At 41.5% G+C, this 27,239-nt stretch overlaps 4 protein-coding genes across 7 annotated transcripts in view; 2 read left to right on the forward strand and 2 right to left on the reverse strand.

The window, feature by feature from the left end:
• Nucleotides 1-15,486, reverse strand: part of LOC143280835 (uncharacterized) — a 29,022-nt gene extending 13,536 nt beyond the window's left edge. The window contains exons 1-7 of the mRNA XM_076585545.1: nucleotides 15,399-15,486; nucleotides 8,838-9,044; nucleotides 8,102-8,249; nucleotides 6,741-6,955; nucleotides 5,275-5,442; nucleotides 1,505-1,603; nucleotides 483-763 (exon numbers count right to left, since the gene is read on the reverse strand). Of these exons, the coding sequence (XP_076441660.1) occupies nucleotides 483-763; nucleotides 1,505-1,603; nucleotides 5,275-5,442; nucleotides 6,741-6,955; nucleotides 8,102-8,249; nucleotides 8,838-8,891 (965 nt within the window). The 5' untranslated portion in view covers nucleotides 8,892-9,044; nucleotides 15,399-15,486. The remainder of the gene's footprint in view (nucleotides 1-482; nucleotides 764-1,504; nucleotides 1,604-5,274; nucleotides 5,443-6,740; nucleotides 6,956-8,101; nucleotides 8,250-8,837; nucleotides 9,045-15,398) is intronic.
• A 2,642-nt stretch (nucleotides 15,487-18,128) lies between these two features.
• LOC143280839 (uncharacterized) lies at nucleotides 18,129-23,195 on the reverse strand. The gene is made up of 4 exons (XM_076585552.1): nucleotides 23,047-23,195; nucleotides 21,399-21,558; nucleotides 19,754-19,807; nucleotides 18,129-18,521 (listed from the first exon to the last, which is right to left on the reverse strand). The coding sequence occupies exons 1-4, from the start codon at nucleotides 23,047-23,049 to the stop codon at nucleotides 18,496-18,498; spliced, it is 243 nt and encodes an 80-aa protein (XP_076441667.1). The 5' UTR covers nucleotides 23,050-23,195; the 3' UTR covers nucleotides 18,129-18,495.
• Nucleotides 23,196-23,331: 136 nt separating this feature from the next.
• The window catches only part of LOC143280837 (acyl-coenzyme A amino acid N-acyltransferase 1-like), a 41,170-nt gene continuing 37,262 nt past the window's right edge, over nucleotides 23,332-27,239 (forward strand). Inside the window, exons 1-4 of one of the 4 annotated variants that reach the window (XM_076585550.1) lie at nucleotides 23,332-23,580; nucleotides 23,878-23,959; nucleotides 24,563-24,865; nucleotides 26,923-27,192. In XM_076585550.1, the coding sequence (XP_076441665.1) occupies nucleotides 24,568-24,865; nucleotides 26,923-27,192 (568 nt within the window). In that variant the 5' untranslated portion in view covers nucleotides 23,332-23,580; nucleotides 23,878-23,959; nucleotides 24,563-24,567. The remainder of the gene's footprint in view (nucleotides 23,581-23,877; nucleotides 23,960-24,562; nucleotides 24,866-26,922; nucleotides 27,193-27,239) is intronic. The other 3 variants (XM_076585551.1, XM_076585548.1, XM_076585549.1) reach the window with 3 other exon arrangements.
• Nucleotides 25,044-26,203, forward strand: LOC143281350 (uncharacterized). Its single transcript, XM_076586556.1, has 4 exons — nucleotides 25,044-25,131; nucleotides 25,417-25,491; nucleotides 25,777-25,865; nucleotides 26,195-26,203. The coding sequence occupies exons 1-4, from the start codon at nucleotides 25,044-25,046 to the stop codon at nucleotides 26,201-26,203; spliced, it is 261 nt and encodes an 86-aa protein (XP_076442671.1).

Below are 27,239 nucleotides of genomic sequence, written 5' to 3' on the forward strand. Positions count from 1 at the left end.
CCCCCCCCCATCCAACCCTACCCAACCCCAACCCCCCCAGTACCCATCCACAAACACCCCCCCCTCATCCAACCCCACCCAACCCCAACCCCAACCCCCCCAGTACCCATCCCCAAACACCCCCCCTTCCCTCATCCAACCCCACCCAACCCCAACCCCAATCCCCCCAGTACCCATCCACAAACACCCCCCCCCCCTCATCCAACCCCACCCAACCCCAACCCCAATCCCCCCAGTACCCATCCACAAACACCCCCCCCCTCATCCAACCCCACCCAACCCCAACCCCAATCCCCCCAGTACCCATCCACAAACACCCCCCCCCCTCATCCAACCCCACCCAACCCAAACCCAAACCCCCCCAGTACCCATCCCCAAACACCTAACACCCCCTTGTCCCTCCGCCACCCCCCACCCAACCCGCACCCCAAAACACCAAGCACCCCCTTCCTCCGCCTCCATCCCCACCCCCAAACACCTACCCTTGTCCCCCTCCAGTGTGGCGCACAGCCACCAGCTGCTGGGAGGTGGTGGTGGTGGTGGTGGTGAGGGAGGTGTCCCCGTACGACTTCTCCCAGTCGTAGGGGTCTGCGTGGCGCACACCCTTGCGGCGCATGCACTGGTCCAACAGGTTGTGCAGGAAGGGGTAGTCTGGGCAGGTGAGGTAGTCCAGGGTCTGCAGGTGCTCCAGGAAGGAGCGCAGCTCCACCGGCATGTTCTTCAGCAGCTGGAAGTGGTCGCACCTCTCCTTCATTGCACCCACCTGGGAGAGCAAGGCGGCACAATGCTTAACTCACACCTGACAAAGGCCCCCAATCGGGGCCTTAGTTTTTAATTTTTGGAGTGGCACCAAATTCCCATAATGACATAATGAGCTAAGAATATCTTAACAGACCTTTCCACTCTCCACTGCAACCAGTAAATGCAGTGTGTGTTGCTGCGCTCGCAAGCAGGAGAGTTACTTTCACGGTGACTGATTCACATGAACAGTGCATGTCAACAATGACGTCTGACGCAGTTTTGTCTCAGTCGCAAGGCAGACAATAGAATTAGGCAAATGGACCCTATCATGGCTGTTTTACGTTCTGAATTTAATCTGTTTCAAACTCTGTGCATTCCTGGATTCATTTACAAGTCATCAATGTGTGCAAATTTTGAACAGAAAATATGAATACTTTCATCATCCCTTTTTAATCCCAAGTTTGACTGGAAAAATCAAACTCAGCATCTAGTCATACGGACAAGACAATAAACCCAAGGTCCCATGTGCAACACGCACCTGGCACACTGAAAAAAAAAACCCCATAGTAATATAAGTGTTGCCCACTGGCAAAATTCTGTAGAAGAAATCCGCTCTGATAGGTACACAAATATATATAAATGCACTCAAGCATGTCAGGCTATGCTACTTGTCGGGCATCTGCCTTGCAGATGTGGTGTAGCGCATATGGGTTTGTTTGAACACAGTGAGGCCTCCTTGAGAAACTGAAACTGAAAACCCCACCTGCTCCTTGTCCTTAACTCGTCGCCATGGCAACTGGCCTGCCAAGAACTCCACCAGCATGTAGAACAGTGACCACAAGTCATCATGGCGACCCATCTCCTGCAGACAGACAGACATATAGTGGACAGGTGGGATAATATGGTTACAGTACATGTCTCCTACTACACTGAGACATATGATGCACAGGTGAGATCCTGTCTGCTGTCTGTCTTTGTTGTTACATCAAACATCTCCTGTAACACAGAGACACATGGACAGGTGAAATCCTGTCTGCTGTTTGTCATTGTTGTTACAGCACACATGCAGTGATGCCAACACGGTCAAGTGTTTGTAGGAACAATCAGGAAATTTGGTAGGAACATTCTGAATTTGGTAGGAACACTCAGACTCCGAGCCACATCAGCAAACACACATTTTATCTACAATGTCGAACTTGCACACAGTACAATGAGCATGTGATGCACGGATATTTTTCAGTGTACGTTTGGTGAAACTTCTGTTCCTGTCGGTGCTTTTTTACAGTCGGCACATCTGTGGCACTGTGTCGCTTCCCTGGTCTTTGTTCATCTTGTTTCTCACAATCAGAATACATGACTGACTTCTGTTTCAAGCCACCTTTTCCTTCCTTGCACTCCATAGTTTAATCCACTGGGCACAGACTTTGGTCCAGTCAATGCTGTTTCAATGTAAACACACATGCAATTAGCTAAGCATCATCACCTGAGACCAAGGTTTGTCGTGACTGCCCTGGCCTCATGATCGATTGGTCCAGAGCGTCTGGGTAATATTATGACAGCATAACATGTGACCATGCTATGTAGTGGAAAATGAACTTGATCAGAACAATTTTGAGGTTGGCGTAATGTCAGAACAAACTGCAATCAAACATAGCAAAATACGGTAAAATCATAACAGTTGGCATCTCTGCACATGTCATGAAACACAGAGACACACGGACAGGTGAGATCCTATCTGCTGTTTGTCATTGTTGCTTTCTGCCTCGTTTCGTTCATTTATTTATAGTCTGTTCATCTGAGATGATGATATTAGACTGAAAATAAATGATATTATTATTATTATTTGGATTATTATCATTTCTATCATAATGATGATTGTTATTATTAATTAGAAATCTACATTTCTGTATATTCAAATGAAAAGGGGGGCGGTTGAGGTGGAGGGGAGGGGGGGGAAGGGGGAGGGGACTAAGAAAGGAAGAGAGAGAGAGAGAGAACAGAATGTGGAAAAGATAAAGTACAAACTCTAAAATGGAGAGGGAGAGTGTCAGTGATTGGAGAAAAAAAAAACATAATACTGGAAGGGTGTGTGTGAGAGACGGGACAGGGGAAGCAGGATAAGGACCAAAAAAAATCATCAATAAATATTGTATGCACTACTTCTGTAGATTATTATCTGCAAAGAGGTTCATGTGGGGACCTACAATAAACAACCAACTGGACTATTTTACACATACCCAGCTAACTTTAATAAAGAACAGTTTGAAATATATAACTTTTTCCAAAAAATATTAACATTTGAAACTGGCAACAAGTGTTCCGTAATTTCTGGAGGCAAAAAAGGTTTCATTACTAAACAGCGGGTTAAAATGTGCTCTACCATTAAACGTTCCATGCAAATGCATTCAATATTTTCACAATATTTTGTGTATGGGGCATTTAGTAATAACCTAAATGCCATGCTCTTAACAGCCCTGCCAGTTCTTTTAGCATTTAATAAGACAGAAGTGTTAACTTCTAAAGTCAGAAAGGAATTTTGCATATTTCTTTCAACAATATTACACATTTCAGATGATGATAAAAGATGAGGAAATTCAATTGCATTTAAAGCGTTTTTAGCTCCAAGCTTTGCGGCAAGATGATCTGCACGTTCATTGGAGAAAAGCCCACAGTGTGAGGGAATCCAGCACATTTCAATATTAGTTCCTCTCATTTGAATACAGTGAATCAAGTTATAATTAATGTTCGTACAACCTGATTTGATAGACTGCAGAACTGATTTTGAATCGACACAAAATAAACATTAATCAAGTTTAGGGGATCAATTAGATATGTTAATGCCATAAGGATGGCAATTAATTCAGCTGTAAAAATTGAGAAGCCCTTTCCAATATCTGGCTGGAAAAGAAGAAGAACTGGCAAGCCTGGTCAAACATCTGGACAAAGCCTCCACATCGTATGGAATGCAAATCAGTACGGAGAAAACCAAACTGATGACTAACAACACCAACGGCATCAGCATTGACATCAAAGTCAACGACGAAAAGCTTAAAACAGTCCACAGCTTCAAATATCTGGGAGCAATCGTGTCAGATGAAGGATCTAAACCAGAAGTACTCTCGAGAATTGCCCAAACAACAACGGCACTCAACAAGCTGAACACCATCTGGAACAACAAAAACATCGCTCTCAGCTCAAAAATCAGACTGATGCGTTCCCTGGTTATATCAATATTGCTCTACGCCTGCGAGACTTGGACCCTGACTGCAGACATCGAGAAAAGAATCCAAGCTGTCGAGATGAGATGCTTTCGTAGACTACTTGGCATCTCCTACAGAGACCACATCACTAACACGGAAGTGAAGAACAGAATCAAGCAAAGTATTGGACCCTACGAAGACCTTCTGTCCATAGTGAAGAAATGCAAACTTAGGTGGTATGGACACATCTCCCGATCATCTGGTCTTGCCAAAATGTTCCTGCAAGGCACCGTACAAGGAGGCAGAAGGAGAGGACGGCAGAAGAAGAGATGGGAAGACAACATGGGGGGGTGGACAGGCTTGACGCTCGGTGACGCCCTGAGGAAATCAGAAAACCGTGAAGAGTGGAGAGGGGTGGTGGTCAGGTCAGCAGCGGTGCCCCAACGGTCTGAACCCAGACTACGGGAGAGGTGAAGGTGAAGGTGAAGAGAGGACTTGAATAGATTTTCAACAAGACGAGAATTAGTGATCGACTGACAATTTTTTTCCCAAAAGGGAGCATGGGCGTTAAAGTCTCCACCGACAACCCATTGTTCATTTTCTTTTACTAAATTCTGAAGCCAGTTTGAGTTTAAATCAGAAGGACCATTTTTTAAATAAACAGAAAGGAAATTTATGACAAAGTCATTTAACTTAATCTTGGCACCTATAGCTGAAACATCAATAATATCTTTGGGGACAGGGGAGGCAATGAACTCATAATTGAGACCACACTGGACATACAATTCCGTGTTAACCCTTTCAGAACGGTCTGTGTGATACAAAGGAGGAAAATAGTATCCTTTTAAAGAAGGTAATTTACCTTCAGTTACAATTAAAGTCGCTTTCTGCCCAGTCCACCATAAAGCCCATCTGCTGTGCTAGGTCATGGTATTGTCTGTCCACATATGCATGCATGCATACGTGCATGTGTGTGTGTGTGTCTGTTGCATGTTTTACCACAAGGGCCATGTGGTCTGCCAGGCTGTGGTGTTGTTATACTATCGGTTATGTGTGTGGGGATGCCAGTGAAAACGTAAAAAGCTTTTTCCCTTCTTCAACCAAGCATCAACCTGAAACTTCAGGACACTAATCAAACATGAATTTATGGCATTTGCTAAGGTTTATTCATTTATTCACTGATCTGTCTATTTACTTATCATTGTTGCTAATAGCTTTGTTGACCACTTAGTCACATTTAGTGCTGAAAACACTTTAAATAATAACAACACAGAACATGAAGAAAAAAACAACAAAAAAACATACACACACACAAAAAAAGAAAGTAGCTCACATTGTTGCGATGAGCGTTGACCGAGGCGTAGCGGACAGTACCCCTGAATCCTGCTGCGGCCCGCGGGGGTCGAACCTCCCCAGTGGCAGTGACAAACTGGCGGGCCAGACCAAAGTCCAACATGTAGACCTTCCGTGCACTGCCTCCCTTCCCCATGGAGAAGTTGGACTGAAATAAAAATAATAAAAGATTCAAAGGTTCAAAGAATTCTGATCCTTTTGCTCCTTTTGATGTGTGGAGGACAATTACAATACATACTCTTTGAATCACAACTTCAGTCCAACAATGTCACCAAAACAAGCAACACACACACACACAAGTATACACACCTCATGTATAATAATGATTTGCAACTATTCAAACTTCAACATACTGGCAAGTACATTTTGGATGTAACTTTTAGCTACACGCCATTTCCAAGTTTTATGAATTTACTTACATTAAGTTGTGTCTTTTTCCCAGTGCAAAATTGCATAAACCGATAACTGACATATGGAAATGATATTTGTGTCGCATCAATTTGTTTCAAATTACAATATACTACAATACTACTACTACTACTACTACTACTATTACACACACACACACACACACACACACACACACACACACACACACTTACACTTAATCCCTACTCTACTGGACTCACAACCTACTTCCCAGTTTCCCCTTTCAGAAACAGTGAAAGGAAGAAACACTGAAACCACCCTGAGGACGGTAAAGTCTAAAATAAAAGACGAAAAAAATGAAAGAGAACAAACTATTGGTTGAGCACTAAATGTTGACAAAGAGCTTACAGGTTTGATTTCTATGCAGGAAACAAATAAAAGAGAACAAACTGTTGAGAACGACATGTTTACAACAGGCTTACAGGTTTGTTGTCTATGCAGGAAACAAATGAAGGTGAACAAACTATCTGTTGAGTACTACATGTTGACAAAAGGCTTACGGGCTTGATGTCTATGCAGGAAACAAATAAAAGTGAAGAAACTAAACAAATAAAGGAGAACAAACTATCTGTTGAGCACTACATGTTGACAAAGGGCTTACAGGCATGGTGTCTATACAGGAAACAAATAAAAGACAAGAAACTAAACAAATATACAAAAGAGAACAAACTATTTGCTGAGCACTACATGCTGACAAACGTCTTGACAGACTTGATGTCTATGGAGGAAAACAAATGAAAGAGAAATATCTGTTGAGCACTACAAGTTTACAATCCATGGGCTTACAGGCCCAATGTCTATGCAGGAAACAAGTAAAGAGAACACATCATTTGCCGAGCACTACATGTTGACCAAAGGCTTACAGGCCCAATGTCTATGCAGGAAACAAGTAAAGAGAACACATCATTTGCTGAGCACTACATGTTGACCAAAGGCTTACAGGCCCAATGTCTGTGCAGGAAACAAGTAAAGAGAACACATTATTTGCTGAGCACTACATGTTGACCAAAGGCTTACAGGCTTGATGTCCCTATGTAGGAATCCAACAGCGTGGATGGATTCAATGGCCTTCAGGATCTGGGATCCCAGCCTCAGGGTGGTGCCGAGGGAGAAGCATCCCCTAGGCTGGTTCCTCCTCAGCTCAGCCAGGTTCTTGCCTTGCAGTGACATCACCACGTAGTTGAACCGCTCGTTCCGCCCACAGCCAATGAAGCGGCACACGTGGTCCCTCCCTGTCACAATAGCGCCATGGTTAAGTCACGGTTAAGTCAGGACAGAAAACAGTCAGAACTGTTATTAACACTGATCAAGAGAGAGAGAGAGATGCTTTGACACCTGACACTTTAATGTCATTGGCCATGAGGTTCTTATGACAAGGGTGAATGCATCAACGTACTTTCATTTTATAACAAACCATTATAATACATGAATGAAATGGTGAAAGCAAATAATGAAACAAAACAGAGTTCCTTCTTTGAAGGAAAATGATAGCAACCAACAGGCCACCCAACACATAACTCCGTTCATTCATCTATCAATGCACTATGCAACAAATTCCAACACTGGCTACAGAAGAAAACTGTCAAACCTATCTGACCACATAGTTATGCTTGTAGTGCTTTTTGCCTAATCTTGGTAGCTTCTGATATAAATTTTGCTACCGAGATTATCACCTCGGGATGTTCAGATGTTAATATGCTAAAGTGATCCTTTCTTTTTTGTAAATTATTTTTTCAAAAACCACACATTTACTTCTCAAATCATATGATATAGTATATTTACAATCAAACACAAAATGAATTTCATCCTAACAGTGGAGTTTCACAAAGAACATGGCGAATTTGAGGACATACCTGATATAAACCATAATTTGATGGCATTAAAGCCAAGAGTTCTGAATCTAAATTGGGCAAGCATTGTGCGATGTCATTCATTCGTAATAACAGTTAGGAATTTTTAAGCTTGTAATCTATTTCTAAATGAATGGAATCAGATGTACTCATCCTTACTTTTTATGTCTGAATGCCTATTTTGTTTGAACATATCAAGCAGTTTGGATTTAAATTCTGAAATAAAAGTTTGCTCATACCCCACACCGACACATCCACACAACTGCAAAACCATTTTCTGACAAGACATTTCTTACACAAGAACAACAGACAGAGAGTGTGTGTATGTGTTGTGTGTTTGTATGTGTGTGTGTGTGTGCATGTGTTTGAGAGAGAGGGTGTGTGTGTGTGTGTGTGTGTGTGTGTGTGTGTGTGTGTGTGTGTGTGTGTGTGTCCCTATGTGTGTTTGCAGGAGCTTGGGGGGATGGGAGGGGAGGGGGAGGTGTACATGTGTGTCTGTTTCTGTGTTCTGTTCAGTTTTTTTCTCACCTTGCAGTTTCTTCAGCACGGCCACCTCCATCTTCAGCACCTGCTTGGCTTGCTTGGCAGACTCCAGTTTGAGAGCCACGGACTCGCGAGTCACCATGTCCATGGCCTCGTAAATCTCCCCAAAACCTCCACCTCCTATCTTCCGCAGCTGCAGACACACGCGCGCGCGCACACACACACACACAAATACTAAGCATATCAATGTGTGTGTATGCTAAAATTTCATGCATTCAAACAGCTCTTAAAAAGTTCAAGGTCTCATAACCTTTCATGGCTATCAGGACAGTGAATTTGCATCAATGTGTCTTTGGCTTGGTATATGAAGGTGGGGCCCTATCCTGTCCTTCCGCCAAAGAGCTGTACAATGGTCAAAAGAACTGACATGTTCTCTCATACAGGAGTGGTACAACAGTCAATAGAACTTGTCTCATACTAGAACAGATATCAAATATTCAATAGAACTTGTCACATACTACAACAGTTGTACGACATTCAAATTTCAAAAGAACTGGTCAAGTTCTAAAACAGTAAAAGAGACAAAGGAACTAGTCGCCTTCTAAAACAGTGTGACAAAAAAAAACAAAAAAAAGTCACACACTAGAACATTTGTGCCACACATACATACACGCATGCACACATACACACACACACTAGTACATACATATACAGACTCACACACACACACACACACACACTCGCATACACACACACACACACACACACACACACCACTCACCACTTTCCATCTCTCCTTGACCACCAGGTTCACTTGCAGCAAGTCCTCCGTCATGGTGACACAGCTAGCCAGGGGACAGCAGCGGTCCCTGGCTGAGCTCAGAGGATTACCTCCCCTGCACCAGACCCACCGTGCTGTGCAATGCAGTCTCCAGCACCCCCCGCCTCCACCCGCTTAGCCCATGGCATCCATGGCCACCATGTCCATCTGAGAACAAAACCACCATGCTCTTTATGTCGTTTCATTATTGATACAACAAAATGAGAGCTCTGTGACTAATAATAATAATAATAATGACAGTATTTATATAGCACTGAATCTTGTGCAGAGACAAATCTAAGCGCTTTCACACCAGTCATTCACACGCATGCATAACTCTAAAACTGAAGAAACTGAAGACAAAGAGGAGGCAGGGGAGGGAGGCTATCTTGTGAAATGGTGGGTTTTAAGGTCAGACTTGAAAGAGCTGAGTGCAGAGACCTGACGAAGCGAAAGAGGATATACTAAGATATACTAAATAAAGCGAGAAAGAGTCTTTCTTTCTTTTTTTTCTTTTTTTTTTTAAAAAAGATTGTTAGCATGCCATTCATTTCAACTGTACTCGAGGCAAGAAACAAATGCAATGATAATCATGTTTGTCAACTTCTTTTGTACGCTCTCGGTTGACATATTCTCATGAGGTCTTTTTTCAATGGACCACAATACTTATTAAGAAAATTACAAAGTGTAGATTGGAAAGCATATAAGCTATCGCTCGGAGGTGTATTCTAAGCACAAACTTTTGAACTTGCTGAGAATTCAGTAAATTGTCACATGATGAATATAGAAAAATCTCTGTTGCAAAATCGACTGATGGTTTCTCCACTGAAACAGGATATCATTTATAGCTTTGTCTTTTGTGAAGGACTATGACTTTCAAACTAGAAGGCAAGAGTGCACTGGCACTTTGTGCTGCAGCCTTGGGGGCTTGTTGGCCTTTGGGAACCATCCCAGTGCTGACTGTCCTAAAGCCCAGTTGGCCAAGAGAGTGGGGTTTAACATGGGCAAGACACTCCTCACTTTAATCAAACCAGAAAGGTGGGACAGCAGTTTCCTCCTCTGCTGTTCTGATGGTCATAGTCAGATATTACTATCATACATACATATTATTGCATTGTATTATTCTTTTGTCAGAACAGATTTCTCTGTGTGAAATTCAGGCTGCTCTCCCCAGGGAGAGCATGTCCCTACACTGAGAGCACCACCCTTGTTTGTTTGTTTTTTCCTGCCTGCAATTTTATTTGTTTTCCAATCAAAGTGGATTTTCCTACAGAATTTTGCCAGGGACAACCCTTTTGTTGCTGTGGGTTCTTTCACATGCACTAAGTGTCTGCTAAACACAGCAGCTCAATTCATTGTCTCATCCAAATGATTAGCATCAAGACCACCACTCAAGTTGTAGTAGGAGGGGGAGAAAATACTAGTGAATGTGGGATTCAATCCCATCGGATCAGATTCCATCGCTCCACATGATCCCTGGACGACAGAGTCACCATTCTCCACCTGATAACTGTACACACAACTCATCTTTTTTCTGAAAAAAAAGGAAATAATAAACAAGCAGCGGTGTGCTCTTTTCTTTAATTTTTTTTATCCAGTCCTCACCTGATTAGGGTCAACACTGCACAAACCTAAATGACAAAGGCATGAGTGTGTTGGGGAAAAAACAGAAAGGGTAAAACAGCATAATACCCAACAATGAACATGTAAAACAGCATTATACTTTTATTTTCTTCAACATTAATGCACACTGTCATTGTGCGAGTTGCTATCCCTTTCTGAAACTAAAATAACCGAAGTGTTCAATGTCCCTGGTAAAATTCAAGACATTCCCTACATTTCTTTTTATGCTATTATTTCCACCATGTCCTCTTCATCACAATTTATGTGTACTAATTCCGTTTGGCATGTTCTGTGCAACACAACAAAACATCTAAGAACACCAAGACAGTATAATATGTTTTTTGGGGGTTTTTCAACCCCTCCTCCCCCCTCAGAGTAAACTTCTCTCTTCCATATCCTCCCCAAAAACATGAGCTACAAGAACAGAGGGAGAGACAAGAACAGTTTGTCTATATATTTGTCACAATTCGGTGTATTCTGCAGAGGCTGCAATAAATGTGTACTTTTATAAAGTTCATTCAATGCTAGCTTATAACACCTTTTTTTTTTTTTAGAATCAACTGCTGGACTGCTTTCCAAAGGAATTCGAAACAAGCAGCATGTTGTACACATGATATCCCTGAATAAATCAATTCCCTGTCTTCTTAATCACAGCACTGAGACCTGGTAGCATGGGGAGAAAAATCCTTGCTGTTTTCCCTTGGTCAAACTTCCAAGTCATGGTTACCTTCAGTTTTCTCTCCATCAAACTTCCAAGCCATGATGACCATGTCTGTCAGCTAAGTGGAAACCTCTCCCAACCCAGCACTGTATCTCCACAACCCCCCTCCCCACACACCCCACTCTTCATCCACTCTATCACTTGCCAACTGCCATTGATTCATTTGCCGGCAAATAACAGAATCAATAAGAGGCGAGACAGAAGAGAAACAGGGAGTGAGGTTGGGGAGACAAAAATCAGGAGGGGAGAGAGGGAGGGAAGCAAAGGCTGAGTGTAGGAGGGGTGAGAGGGAAAGAGAGGGACAAATGGTGTGTGTTAGTGTGATCTGGGCATGAGGGAGAGGATGAGATTGTACTGGAGAAGAATATGCAGTGACAATGAAGCACAACAGTGAATCAGACCCAGAGGGACAAACACAGACCGGGGGACAGACAGGACAGACACAGACAGAGGGACAGACACAGAGGGACGGACAGAGACATTGGGACAGACAGGACACAGATAGAGGGAGAGACAGGACAGACAGAACAGACACAGAGGGACAGACAGGGGGACAGGACAGACACAGAGGGACAGACAGGACAGACACAGACAGAGGGACAGACAGGACAGACACAGAGTGACAGACAGGACACAGACAGGACAGACACAGACAAGAGTGACAGACAGGACACAGACAGGACAGACCCAGACAGAGTGAGACAGGACACAGGACAGACACATGGACAGACAAGACAGACACAGACAGATGGACAGACGAGACAGAGACATGACAGATACAGAGGGACAGACATGACAATGACAGAGGAACAGACAGGACAGAGGGACAGACAGGACAGACACAGACAGAGGGACACAGGACAGACACACATATGGGGTCAGACAGGACAAAGACAGAACAGACACAGACAGAATTAGAAGACAGATGGACAGACAGAAGGACAGATTGGGCAGACAGGACAGACACACAGGGACAGACACAGACAGAGGGACAGACACTGACGGACACAGAGGGACACACAGACAGGACAGACAAAGGTATGACACAGACAGGACAGACACAGACAGAAGCTGAGAATGGCAGACAGGACAGGCACAGACAGGACACAAAGGAACAGGCATGACATAGAGGAACAGACAGGACACATAGGGACAGACAAGACAGAAACTTACAGAGGGTCTGACAGAGACACATACAGAGGCGGAGAGGGACATACAGAGGGAGAGACAGGACACAGACAGAGGAACAGACAGGACAGAGGGACAGACAAGACAAAAAATTACAGAGGGACTGACAGAGACACAGAGGGACACACAGAGGGAGAGAAAGGACAGAGACAGACAGTAGGACATACAGGACAGACACAGAGGGACAGACAGAACTGACAGACAGAGGGACAGACAGGATAGGTACAGACAGAAGGACAGACAGGACAGATGAAGACAGACAGACAGAACAAAGCCAGAGGGAAAGACAGGGGAACAGGCAGGACAGACACACACAGAGGGACAGACAGGACAGATACAGAGGGGCAGGCAGGGGCAGGTAATTACACATCTCTCATGTTAAACACAACACAGCACAGTCTGATAATTACATATCCCTCACATCGAACAAACACACTGTGATTACACATCCACCATGTCAAACATAACACAGGGTGACAGACTGATAATTACTTATCCCTCATGTGAAATTCAACACAAACTGATCATTACACATTACATCATGTCAAACACAACACAGACTGATAATTACAGTCAGAGGTCGTGTGCTGGTGAGTTATGACACTGGCATTTACTCCAGTAATTGCCATACACAGAGTCACAGACAAGCCTGCAGAAGCTTGTAATGCCATACTTTCAGAATGCCATTCTGAAAGTAGCTGCAACAAGACTAAGGTTGTTATGAAGAGCAAGAGGCGAATGTGTGTGCTCTACTGAACAGCACCAACAAGTGACAATTAGGTAGTCCCAATTGCTGGGGTCACCCTCAGGGATAGCTTGTAGTGCCAAGCCTCACACACCCAGACCAACAGTGGTACACTACCTGGCAAAAATCAATACCACTGTTGGCTGCCTTGTTACGCCATACACTATCTTCTTTCTCATCAACACTGGAGACTTTGCACTTCCTTGAATGAATGGACAATTTACTCCCCTGAGTTTCGCCATACACAAAATTATCTAAAAGCAAGCATAAAAATTCACTGAAGTGAGAAGTGATAATCATTATTTGTTCTGTATGCAAACACACATAACCAGTCATGCATACAGGTTTAACTCATTCTATACTGCCTGATGACTTCATTATACTCTCTGTACTTGAGTTTCAAGAAAAATTCTATTAAAAAAGAATAAAAAAAAGGAATACAAGTACATGCACCTGTGAAATTTTGTGTTAATATGAAGAATAGAATGGACTAATATTTGGCAAAGGTTCAAAGCACTCACTTTATTTTTGACTGATTTATCTTCTTTTTTTTTAAATCATGTTTTTCACAACTGACATAAAGAGGGTGAGTTTTTCTCATATGACAGAAATTTTACAAATGTGGTCTTTAGCAACCATAGACACTTCCTAACTGTAGCAATTGAATGGGCAAATGTATATGCACAATGGATATCCACCATAGAATCAGTTTGCATTCGACTTTGAGCCACAGTATTTGCCGAAGTTGATGGATATGCCATCTTGTCGAGCAAGAAGACATGAGTTGGGTGACTGTACGCTCACATGTATTGTACTCAAAGGCATTCTCAGCCACAATAAAAGTACAGGTGCACTTCTGGGTGACTGTAGAACAGACTTGTGTCATTTAATTTTGCACAAGACCAATAACCTATGACCTATGAATTCTTAAACTTGCGGTACACTATAGCGTACCACAGTAATAAAGCGTAGTGCACATGAGGTACGTTATAGCGTGCCTTAGTATAGAAAGAGTTAATACTAAGCACACAGCACTGTTTACTGCTCCACCACCTATGAAGGCCATACCATTACCAGAGTTTCAAAACAAGATTAAAAGATTACAGTTTTACTTCAGTCTTCAGTGATCTTTATCAATTGTGTTGTTTATTTATGTAAAGAAGCCATGATCAACAAATTCCACTATACTCAAAGGTTATCTCATTTCTGTGGTGTCTAAAAAAATACAAATCTGTTCATTTCTTTTCAATTGTAGATGAGTACATCTACTTCTTTTAATCTGTGTCCATACCTTATTTCACAAGAACAAGTCATTTCACCATATCTGAAATACTGCACATTTTTTATCAAATCCTGCCACTCTGCATCTTGATATAATCAGTCCTGCAATATGTGATTTATGTACTCATTATAAATATATATACATTACATGCACAAATATTTACATGATTTTCATTCATACAAGCCTGTGTATGATACAGAAATCATATTCTTTCATATAAATTGATATTGTTGTAGGTCTGCATAACTTAACATCATTTTTGGATATTTTTTCAAAAGTTTGTATCATGTGTTACACACACACACACACACACACACACACACACAGATATATATATATATATATATATATATATAATGTGGGGTGGGGGGTGGGAGGGGGGCGTGTTATGTGAGCAATGCCCTGAATTAACATTAGGAATATAATTGATCATAATCTTTGGAAGAGATGAGAGGGAGTGGGAGTGGAGGACAGGACATCTCTCCTTTTATCAATATCCTAAGGTGACCAACATTGGCCTCGGCTCCAGTTTGAATCTCTGTGACCTGATCCAACTAAAAACGAGTGAATTAATTTCTCACTAAAATGCCATATATAATGCATAATTTAGTACTCAGAAATAATAGAAACAGGCCAAATATTTAATCGATTAATAAAAATATGGTAATGGTATTAATCAATATACATTATTCCCTTCTGCATTTGACTTGTCATTTTTAGTGTGTCTGTGTGTGTGTGTGTGTGTGTGTGTGTGTGTGTGAGCATATCATCCTGGGTGCGCCACTCACTGCAAACTGAGTCACTCACAATATAATTCTCACTGTTCGTTTGCAGACGACAGATGATGAACTGACTGAATAGATTTCGATTGTTTATGAATTAATTCGTCACTAACCAAGTGACAAACTTCGACTAGTCTCCCAAAAATACTAAACCATCGATAGACTGACAACGTTTCCTTACCGTCATATCCACAAAATCCGTGAAAAGAGCAAAGTGGGTTGTCTCTCATTGAAGATGACTGCGGCAAGCTAATAAATTCAAGTCCCTCACTAAGGTATGCTCGCATCACCACAATATACTTCCGGTGCCCAAATCGAGGCGATGTGACGGTCAATGCCATTTTACTCTAACTTTCCTCTCCATTTACTGCAACACAAATTGCTACATCTGTGTACGAATTCAAGGACTGGAATCTATTTCAATCGTGCTCAATGTATTGGAGGATATAAAATGGGATTAAGGGAAAATAAAAGCATGAAAATAGGAACTATGACCTTCACCTTTACGTGCGTGCAGAAGATCTGAAAACGAAAGTAAAAATAGTCTGTGATGAATCAAGCTTTAGCTGTAGTATCAGATGCTTACTCAACTTGCGACTTACTCCTCCATCCCTCTTTCACATTATAATACAATATATATATATATATATAATAATGATGGATGCTTATTTGGCACACTGTCCAGAAATCTGCTCTAGGTGCTTTACAAAAATGCTTTTGTTGACATAAAACATTAAATGACTGTTACATACACACACCAAAATGTGACTACACACACACACACACACACACACACACACACACACTTTAACATACATGTGTATCTAACAGATACCCTAACACATACGCACACATAGGCAGGCACAAACTTACATAAACACATGCATACACAATACACATTCATATACATGCATGTAGTTATGTACACATACATATGTATACACACATAGTCAAGCACAGCTAGTGTGTGTGTGTGTGTGTGTGCGTATGAACAGAGAGTTGGCATAGTGGTAATGCATTGCCTACGAAGCAAGAAAATCTGAGCACCCTGGTTCAAGTCCCACATATATATATAAAGATGAAATAACGCTTTTCTGGCTTCTTATTATTCTTAAAATAATGGTGGTAAACAACCATACTTAAAGCAGCACGGGAAACAAAATAATCGAGGAAACAACAACAGCAACAACAACAAAAATATATTTATGTATAATACATAGAGAGAGAGAAATAATGGTGCTTAGAACCTCACCGACCACTAAGGCTATCATCACATTAGCATCTACAAATCAATTTAAGGGTGACAGGCACAAACACAGACACAGACACAGACAGACAGACAGATTGATAGATGTCATAGTTTGAGAAAGACAAAGTCAGAGAATGGAGGTGAACCTACCTTTGTTTGTGTGTCTCAGTATGTTGTAATCATTCCTTGTGTGTGTGTGTGCGTGCGCGCGCACGTGTGTGTGTGTGTGTGTGTGCGCGCGCATATGAACGGAGTGTTGGCATAGTGGTAATGCGTTGGCTACAAAGCGAGAGAATCTGAGCACCCTGGTTCAAGTACCACAGCTGCCAATATTTCCCCACCTCCACTAGACCTTCAGTGGTGGTTTGGACGCTCGTCATCTGGATGAGACAATAAACGAAGGTCCCATGTGCAGCATGCATTTAGCGCATGTAAAAGAACCCATGGCAGCAAAAGGGTTGTCCCTGGCAAAATTCTGTAGAAAAATCTACTTCAATAGAAAAACAAATAAAACTGCAGGCAGAAAAAGAAAAACAATCATTGGATGCGCTCTCATGGACATACTCTCCCTGGTAAAGGCAGAACTAATCTCACACAGAAAAATCTGTTGTGACAAAAGAGTAATGCAATACAATGTGTGTGTGTGTGTGTGTGTGTGCGCGCACGCGCATGTCTGTGTGTGTGAGTACGTGTTTGCCTGTGTGTGTACGTGTGTGTTCATGCTGTGGAAGCTGATGTGTGTGTGTGTGTGTGTGTTTATTGTGGCAGCTAATGAAAGGGTGTGAGTGAGTGAGGGTGTTGGGATAGAAATGGGAGGGCGTTTGTCTGCAGTCATTTCATTTTTCATGGCTCAACTGCACTGCTTATCATTTTCATGGCTAGACTGCACTGCATATCATTTATCATGGCTAGACTGCACTGCATATCATTTTCCATGGCTAGACTGCACTAATTTATCATGGCTAGACTGCACTGCATATCATTTTTCATGGCTAGACTGCACTGCTTATCATTTTCCATGGCTAGACTGCACTGTATATCATTTTTCATGGCTAGACTGCACTGCTTATCATTTATCATGGCTAGACTGCACTTCATATCATTCATTATGGCTAGACTGCACTGGTTATCTTTTTTTTTGGCTAGACTGCACTACATATCATTTATCATGGCTAGACTGCACTGCTTATCATTTTTCATGACTTGACTGCACTGCTTATCATCCCTTTGTAATACAGTCGTGTTTCACTAAAAATCAGTGCAACCATAACTTGGTAGTTATAATCAAATCACCTTTTAAGTAATACACTTGTGCTGCCATGTCTTGACAGTTACCTGTTTAGCAGGAAAACAAATGATCAAAACTCTGGCACATAAATGTACCAGTGTGTATGATTAATTCAATGAGTTTCTGCAAGGCAAATGGGGCTGATAATGTGACTAGCTTATCACATCTGATAATCTAAATGACGTGACATTTTTTTTTTCTAAAGAGACAGTTTCTGAAAGGGAATATATCTATCTATCTATCTACCTATCTCTGTCTATCTTTGTGTCTCTATGTCTCTGTCTCTCTCTCTATATATATATATCACATCTCTCTCTCTCTCACACAAGCACACACATACATCCTATAAACACTCAAGACATCTGACAAAAATATAACAACTTTTTATTTAAGTTTCAAATACAGTCACATTTTGCTTCTAACCCATCAATCAAATAAAACAATTTATGGGCAGATAAAATTCAAACTGAGAACTGATTAAGTATTTTGCAACATTAAAAACCAATCACAAACACATCAAAAACTAATCACAAAAACAAATTCTTCTGATGCACAAGGCAAATGAAGTACAAGAGAGTAAACCTATTCTAAAAAAACAAGTTCAAACATACGTTAACTTCTGAATGTACAAATACTGGTCCAGAGAATAAAATGATTGTGCACAACAAGGCATGCTTTGCATCATCTGAATAATGCAGACACCACCAAACCCCCGCAGGTCGTACGTCATCTCACGACAGTTCAGTGAACAGGGTCAAAATGTGTGTCTGAAAAAGTAACAACACTAGTTCAGGAAAGTAACTAGTCAACTGATTACTTAAACATACAAAATAAATTTGTACACATGACTGAAGTACATAAATTTAATAACATTGGTTCAAAAAACGTAATGATTCAATCAAATAATTAAACAAATTAAGCACACAAAAATGTGGAAAAAAACTCCATCAATCTAAATAAGAAGCAAAAACCCAAGCATAAGCATTAGTCATTCTTCTTCTTATTCTGTGCTCATGGGCCATGACTTCCACAGTCATTCATATGGAATAATGGAATCATATAGGCAGCCATACTCTGTTCTGGCCAATGTGCATGTTGGGTATGTTCTTGTTTCTATAACCCACTGAACACCTACATGGATTACAAGATTTTTACTGTGCATATTTCATCTTCTGCATGTCTACATGGACAAAGTGGGATCAGGCTCTGGAAGGTCTCCACATTTGTTGACTTAGGAAATCACATAAACCTCCACCCTTAACCCACAAGGCACCATGCCCAGGATTCAAACCCAGGACCCTCGAAAGTCTGATGCTTTAATTCACTTAGTACTGCCAGTTAGCTCCCCTGACTTTCCCCACAGACCACCCATTTGTATGGGTAAGAAATAAAATCAAAAACAAAATAAAGAGAAGAAAAAAGTTAGAATCTATGAACTGAAAACTTCCAAACTGATCAGTAACATTGCACGATAGTTGGGGGCAAATTATAAACCTTCCCTTCATATGCTGTCATACAGATGAAAGTGTCCATATTTTTTGTTCAAAATTTGCACACACTGATGACTTGTAAACAAATCATGAAAAGCAAACAGAATCTGAAACAGATGAAATTCAGAATCTTATATAGCCACGTTAGGGCCCCCTTCATCTAATTTCTGTTGTCTGCCTTGTGACTGAGACGAAAACTGGGTTAGACGCCATTGTTGACACACACAATTCACATGAACTAGTCACTGTCAAAATAGCTCTCCTGTTTGCGAGCACAGCAACACACACTGCATTTACTGGTCACAGTGGAGAGTGGAAAGGTCATATTGTTAGCTCACAACGTCATTATGGAAATTAGGTGCCACCAAAAAAATTCAAAACTATCTAAGGCCCTGATCGGGGCCCTTCATCTGAAACGGTTGTAAACAGTATGGCCCAGATCCTTCGTCTGGAGTGATTTAACTATTAAACTGTTGCTCCTCTGTCAAGCATTTGATAATGATACTTACGTTCCCTCTTTTTCCGAATTTCTTCCCACTGTTGAACATTGCCTGGCGAGTGTACTGTCAAAAACAGAATAACAGAACATTCAGATGAACTGTCAGACTAACGAGCAAAAGCAGATTTTTTTCTTAAATACCTAAACACAGCCAGCCATGCAGTTACTGTAACTAAGTGATTCTAACAATTAGAATAAATCACTAGCCACGCTTACGTTCGATTTCTCTCCATAAGCTGGACATTAGTCTGCATAGGACAGACCCCTGTCAGAGTCTGCACCAGAGGGTCACAGTATGGTATGTGTAATTAAATAGCATTTACAATTCCACCACCAACAACAATACATTCAAACTACATTGTAATGAAATCTTTTGGTGGTAGCTAAAGAGTTGTCACACACCTGCACACTCACACAGATATACAACTGTATATTTCATTATCACTCTGTTATTGTATATCTATGCATTCTCTGTTTGTTAATTTCTTGTTTCTTTCGGTTATAGATGGGTTTGTTTGTTTTTTTTATTTAACAATTCAAATAGTGAAAAAATGAATTATTTGTTGCCTCTTCAATTTACCAGCATCAAATTCAATACTGACTTTGACATTCACACACACACAATCGACAAACACACACACACATGCACATATGCACCCCCACTTCCCCCCTCCAAACACACACAATCAAGTGCCATTACAAAACTATTTCTTTTTTTTTTCCTACCCAAAACAATGGTATATTCATTCTAATGTACATTCACTGATCTGGTAAAGGTATCAGAAAAAGAACAAGGTCCTCTTCCCATTCTCCCTATCTTTCCCCAAAGCCATGTCAGCCCCCCAAAAAACCCGAAATGTGAAAGGTATGGCTGTTCTGTTTATTTGGTTGCTTGTTTTTTGTTTTTGTTTGATCTAAATTTTGATTAAGAAATAATAAACCTATCAATTTCTCACAAAATGCATAAAGCATCATGATACATGATGCTGCTTTGTCCATGTGACAGATTAAACTTAGATTTTGTTTTCGTAGTGTTCTAAACACAATGTGTGCTAGGTTAGATGAGCATGCTGAATTTGTGCCACATGAGAGAGGAAGAGAATGATGGTGGAGAGGGTGGGGGGTGGGGAGTAGATGGCGAGTTAGTTGGGTGGTGCAAGTGGAATAAGAAAAGGAATGAAGTCGTTTCAATCTGGTATTTTTGATCATGCCTTTTAATTTTGAATGTGCGTAAATGTTTTATGTTATACATGAAGCTGAAAGATATTTTTCCATGTTTCATGAAAAATTAAAGTTGTATATTGTATCTTGTAATCTCTGCAAAATGAATTACAGTGATTAACTATAGCTAAACCACACACAGAGACACTTTATTTCCTCCTGTACTGTAGATCGGTAACCATATTTTTTTTACTATCAGTATCAACAACTAGAGTTAAGACATATATACAGAGGTGTCATATTTCCTCCTTTTTGTGGATCAGAAACTGCATTTCACAAAATCAATAACTACAGCTAAGCCATATGGAGAGATGTTATATTTCTTCCTTTCCTGTGGTTCAGTAACTGCATCTTTAATAATCAGTCAACAAAACAAAAAGCAGTATATGATGGGGTTTTTTCTGCATTTTATGAATGACTGAAAAAAAACATACCAGCCTTGTGGATTTTGACGATCAGTGGAAAAACTGCCAGCAAGGTGAACCCCAGAAATCGCACAAAGCGACCGTTCTCCCAGTGCCAGCGATAAGGAAACAACGCCAGCTTCCCAGTCACAGTGTAAGGGTACTTCATAGTTCTCCCAGCACCCAATACCTGGACATCAGACACAAAGGGCACTTCCCAGTCACTGTGTAAGGGTACTCCACAGTTTTCCCAGTCACAGCATAAGGGTACTCCATAGTTTTCCCAGTCATTATGTAAACGTACTTCATAGTTTTCCCAGTCACAGTGTAAGGGTACTCCTTAGTTTTTCCAGTCACAGTGTAAGGGTACATCACAGAATTCCTAGTCACAGTGCAAGGGTACTCCACAGTTTTCCCAGTCACTGTGTAAGGGTACTCCATAGTTTTCCCAGTCACAGTGTAAGGGTACTCCTTAGTTTTCCTAGTCACAGTGTAACGGTACTTCATAGAATTTCCCAGTCACAGTGCAAGGGTACTCCATAGTTTTCCCAGTCACTGTGAAAGGGTACTCCATAGTTTTTCCCAGTCATAGTGTAAGGGTACTCCATGGTTTTCCCAGTCACTCTGTAAGGGTACTTCATGGTTTTCCCTGTCACAGTGTAAGGGTACTTCATAGTTTTCCCAGATACTGCGTACGGGGAGTTAATAGTTTTCCCAGTCAAGGTGTAAGGGTACTTCATAGTTTTCCAAATCACTGTGTAACTTACGGTACTCAAAAGTATTCCCAGTGTAAAGATACTTCATAGTTTTCCCAGTCACTGTGTAACTAAGGGTACTTCACAGTTTTCCCAGTCACTGTGTAACTAAGGGTACTTCACAGTTTTCCCAGTCACCGTGTAAAGGTACTTCACAGTTTTCCCAGTCACTGTGTAAGGGTACTTCACAGTTTTCCAAGTCACTGTGTAAGGGTACTCCATGGTTTTCCCAGTCACACTGTAAGGGTACTTCACAGTTTTCCCAGTCACAGTGTAACTGTACGGGTACTCCATAGTTTTCCCAGTCACTGTGTAAGGGTACTTCAAAGTTTTCCCAGCACCCAGTACCTGGAAATCATAGTTCAGACACAGCTGACAGTGACAGCTGTTTACTTCTGCTTGACATTCTGCATCGCTGTTAATTTCTAAACCATTACACCGAACATGGTACTAGTCATAATAGCTCTATTCATTGCCTTTACATATGTCACCAGACCCTAACGGCATATTTTAGAAGAATTCGGACCATGGAAATGCGGTGTTATCCCAAGAATGACTGTTAGACTATCAATCATAGTTGCTGACATTGTGAATCACGAATAGACTATCAGTAATAATTGCTGACATTCCATTACTGTGTTTGGGCATCAGTCACAATTGCTGACATTCTGTTACAATACTGCCCCCCATCAGTCATGATTGCGCTCCTTATTCCCCCAGCCCGACACCACACCGGTCACATTATTATTCCTTTTTTCAGATGTGTGTGTGTGTGTGTGTGTGTGTCCTTTGTATTCACGTGTGTGTGCTGGTTATGTGTATGTATGTTTGTGCAACACAGCATGTGTGCATGTTTGTGACATGTCATGTGTGCGTGTGTGTGTGAATAATTTACGTGCACACATGCCGTTTAATATTATTACCATTTTGACGGGTCCCGAGATGGTGAGGTCAAGTTGCGGGTCAAGGTGTCTGTGTCCGTGTCCGAAACAAAACCGGAAACCTAAGAACAGTAACTCTTGTTTCACTTCCTTCGGGCAGTTCTGACAAACCACAAAAACGAAACCAGAAACGCAAAAAAAAATAAGTTAACCATTGTCAGCGTGCGTCACGAAATTACCCTTAGATGTAGTTAACTTTGCTATATCGCACATCCATTTACGCAGGTCTGTCATGCAGCGGCAGTGGTGACCGATAGAGGTCACTGATAGGTCCAGGTTACAAGTTTGAGCAAAAGCAGGACTCGAGTTACCTCGAACAACTTAACCCTTGCACCGAAGAAGATCCAAGCCCTGGATAACTTTTACCAATAGGTAGTTAAACTCCACTTGATCTTTGAAGCCGGTGAGTCCCGTCAGTGTTGGCCTACCATCGTTTGCATATAGATCTGTCCCTTCCATTTCAACCCGATTTACACATATCGAATGTCATTTTCACCAGGGAGAGCAAAATGAACTGTAAGTAACTTCGACTGTTTATATGATTATTTTGAGTAACGTAACAATTCTCTGCGTGTTAAACATGGTGGGTTTTTCTGTTACCAGGCTTGGATTTTAGTTGGGGTTTTTTTCTGGAAAATAGTATCTATAACCTCTACTGTCTTTTCACTTTCAGTCGTCAGCAGTACTAGCATTATCCAGACTCCATGCAGTGACGTATATTTACTGTTTATTTATTTACCAAATACTTTTGTCATTAAGTAATATTTGTGTAGAAATTACATATTTGTTTTGTTTTTGTTTTTTTATTGATAGATCTGCCAGCTGCCCATAGTAACAGGCAGAATGTGGGGACAGAAGAACCAAACATGACACCCCATCCCATCTTGCAAGACAAGTGATGCATTTTGTAATTTACAGTGTTGTAACAGTTTATATATAATAAAATTCATTTGAATGATGAAAAGTGGAAAAATACCCACAGTTCTTCCCTAAAGATGGAATGAGTAATGTTCACAACAAGATGTGGATGTTCACTTTGCCAGTCACACAGGGAGTGGAGGGGAGAAATGTGGATATAGCTGACAAGCGCCATTTAGCTTCAACATGCTTAGGTATACCCATCAGGTTGTTAACATTTTTCATTGAATTACCAATTATGGAGAAAAGTCAAACTAAATATGCTGCATTGATGATTTTCACTAAACAGTCACAGTAATTACTTACTCAGATATATATATTAATGAGCATGTGTGAGTAAATGTGATGGTAGGCTTGCCTACCTGTTGTGTGCATAAGTTTATATGTGTGCTAGTTTGTATATGCATACATGTAATATATATATATATATATATATATATATATATATATATATATATATATATATATATATATATATACATCTGCAGATATGTTTATGTATACAGTGTAGAGTTCATGTGTGTGTGTGTAATGAAAACCAAAATGTACACAAGTGCTGCATTCTTCCTGTCGCTAACAGCTGCCATGTGTGCAAGACGTCTCCATCAGATCCAGCAAGTTCTGTGCACACAGCGCTCATTCTTCTCAACGCCCAAACCCAACAAGGTCATTCAGGTGACCCCAGAGGTCAGTTGTTTTGACCAGAAGGTTTCCATCAGACTTCAGGGTCTTCCCAGCCAAACCAAGGTCACAGTGCACGCGCTGACAGAGAGCGTGTGGAATCGACAGACCATTCAGTTTGGATCATGTGGGCACTACACCACCAGTCAGACAGGAGCCGTGGACTTGGAGAAGGACAGGTGTGAAGGAGGAACATACACAGGTGAAGCAACAACAAAGAAACTTATACAATTGCACCAATGTTCAGAGGTGTGGGAAATTATTGTGCTGGTGTTCATTCACACATCCTTTCACATCCAGCAGGAGAGGTGTTCACTGTCACATGGTGATGACCTTTCACTTTGAGATATCTCCATACAGGAGTTACCTACACAGGTGAGATGTCTCCATACAGGGGTAGACATACACAGGTGAGATGTCTCCATACAAGAGGTAGACATACACAGGTAAGATGTCTCTATACAGGAGGTAGGCATACACAGGTAAGATGTCTCCATACAAGAGGTAGACATACACAGGTGAGATGTCTCCATACAAGAGGTAGGCATACACAGGTCAGATGTCTCCATACAGGAGGTAGACATACACAGGTGAGATTTCTCCATACAAGAGGTAGACATACACAGGTGAGGTGTCTCCATACAGGAGGTAGACATATACAGGTCAGATGTCTCCATACAGGAGGTAGACATACACAGGTGAGATGTCTCCATACAAGAGGTAGACATACACAGGTGAGATGTCTCCATACAGGAGGTAGACATACACAGGTGAGATGTCTCCATACAAGAGGTAGACATACACAGGTGAGGTGTCTCCATACAGGAGGTAGACATACACAGGTGAGATGTCTCCATACAAGAGGTAGACATACACAGGTGAGGTGTCTCCATACAGGAGGTAGACATACACAGGTGAGATGTCTCCATACAGGAGGTAGACATACACAGGTGAGATGTCTCCAGACAGGAGGCAGACATACACAGGTCAGATGTCTCCATACAAGAGGTAGACATACACAGGTCAGATGTCTCCATACAAGAGGTAGACATACACAGGTGAGATGTCTCCATACAGGAGGTAGACATACACAGGTGAGATGTCTCTATACAGGAGGCAGACATACACAGGTCAGATGCCTCCATACAGGAGGTAGACATACACAGGTGAGATGTCTCCATACAGGAGGCAGACATACACAGGTGAGATGTTTCCATGCAGGAGGCAGACATTGTATTGTATTGTGTTTTATTACTCTTTTTTTGTCACAATAGATTTCTCTGTGTGAGATTCGGGCTGCTCTCCCCAGGGAGAGCATTTTGCTTCACTGACAGCGCCACCCTTTTTTGTGTTTTTTCCTGCCTGCAGTTTTTTATTTGTTTTCTTATCAAAGTGTATTTTTCTGTAAGGTTTTGCCAGGGACAACAATTTTTGTTGCCATGGGTTCTTTTACATACACAGGTGAGATATCTCCATACAGGAGGTAGACATTCACAGGTGAGATGTCTCCATACGGGACGTATCTACACAGGTGAAGTAAATACACTGGTGAGAACGGGTGTTTACAATCACACGGTGATGACCTTTTTACCCTGAGATGTCTCCGTATTCTGTACTTCTTTTTCCACCCCAGTTTTTAAAAAAAGAAATTAAGATTCTTCACAATCTGTTATAGTAGTAGTAGTAGTATAGGGAATGGCAGTCATCTGCCTAGACCTCTCGGCCTTTTTATGTCCCCATCGAAACTTCATCTTCACTTCTTCCATTTTATTTTATTTATTTATTTTCTTCTTTTGTTTGTTGTTGTTGGGCGGTGTACGCAAGTACACTTCTGCAAGAAACTTTGTTTTATTCATCATAGTCAAAAAATTTTTCTTCAGCAAAAATATTTTCTTCTTTCAGCAGTTGGCTGGGAATAAACAGCATGGATTCAACCAGACTGAGTAAATAAATGCATATTGTGTACAGGATCAGTTCACATCATTTAGAACCAACTGGGAGAAAAATAACCACACACCTCTATCCAATATCATTACTACTGCTCTGCTACCGAAGCTTTCACTAGTAACCGCTTCTACGAGAATTACTACTATGTATGATAGTCATGTCCGACTATGACCATCAGAACAGCAGAGGAGATAACTACTGTCCCAACTATCTGGGCTGGAATTTGATTATAGTGGAGAGTGTCTACCACTGCAACTACTGCTGCAATTACTGCAGCTACTTGGCTTATGCTTTGGGGCTTGTACATTGCAGGTGTGGAGCCCATGGGGCTATTCTTGAGCATGCGGCCAAACCCCTCAGGTCCTCAGAACGTTCGCTTTGTGATCCGACGCGTGGAGACGCCTGTGTGGTACACGCTAACCGTGCACCAGAGTCACCTGTCGCTGAAGGAGGTTTTCCAGGATCACTCCCACTGTCAGCCCCTGGCCTCCACCACCATGCAACGGCAGGTGCTCTCTGGAGGGGTGACAAGAATCCCAATCAAGGAGGGGACGTTAAGAGGGACGCTCTTCTTGCCGCCAGGTATGTTGTAGTCACATTGCCGCCAGGTAGATTGGCTACAGTTAGGT

This window comes from Babylonia areolata, chromosome 4 (genome assembly GCF_041734735.1).
Source record: "Babylonia areolata isolate BAREFJ2019XMU chromosome 4, ASM4173473v1, whole genome shotgun sequence".
NCBI lineage: Eukaryota > Metazoa > Mollusca > Gastropoda > Neogastropoda > Buccinidae > Babylonia > Babylonia areolata.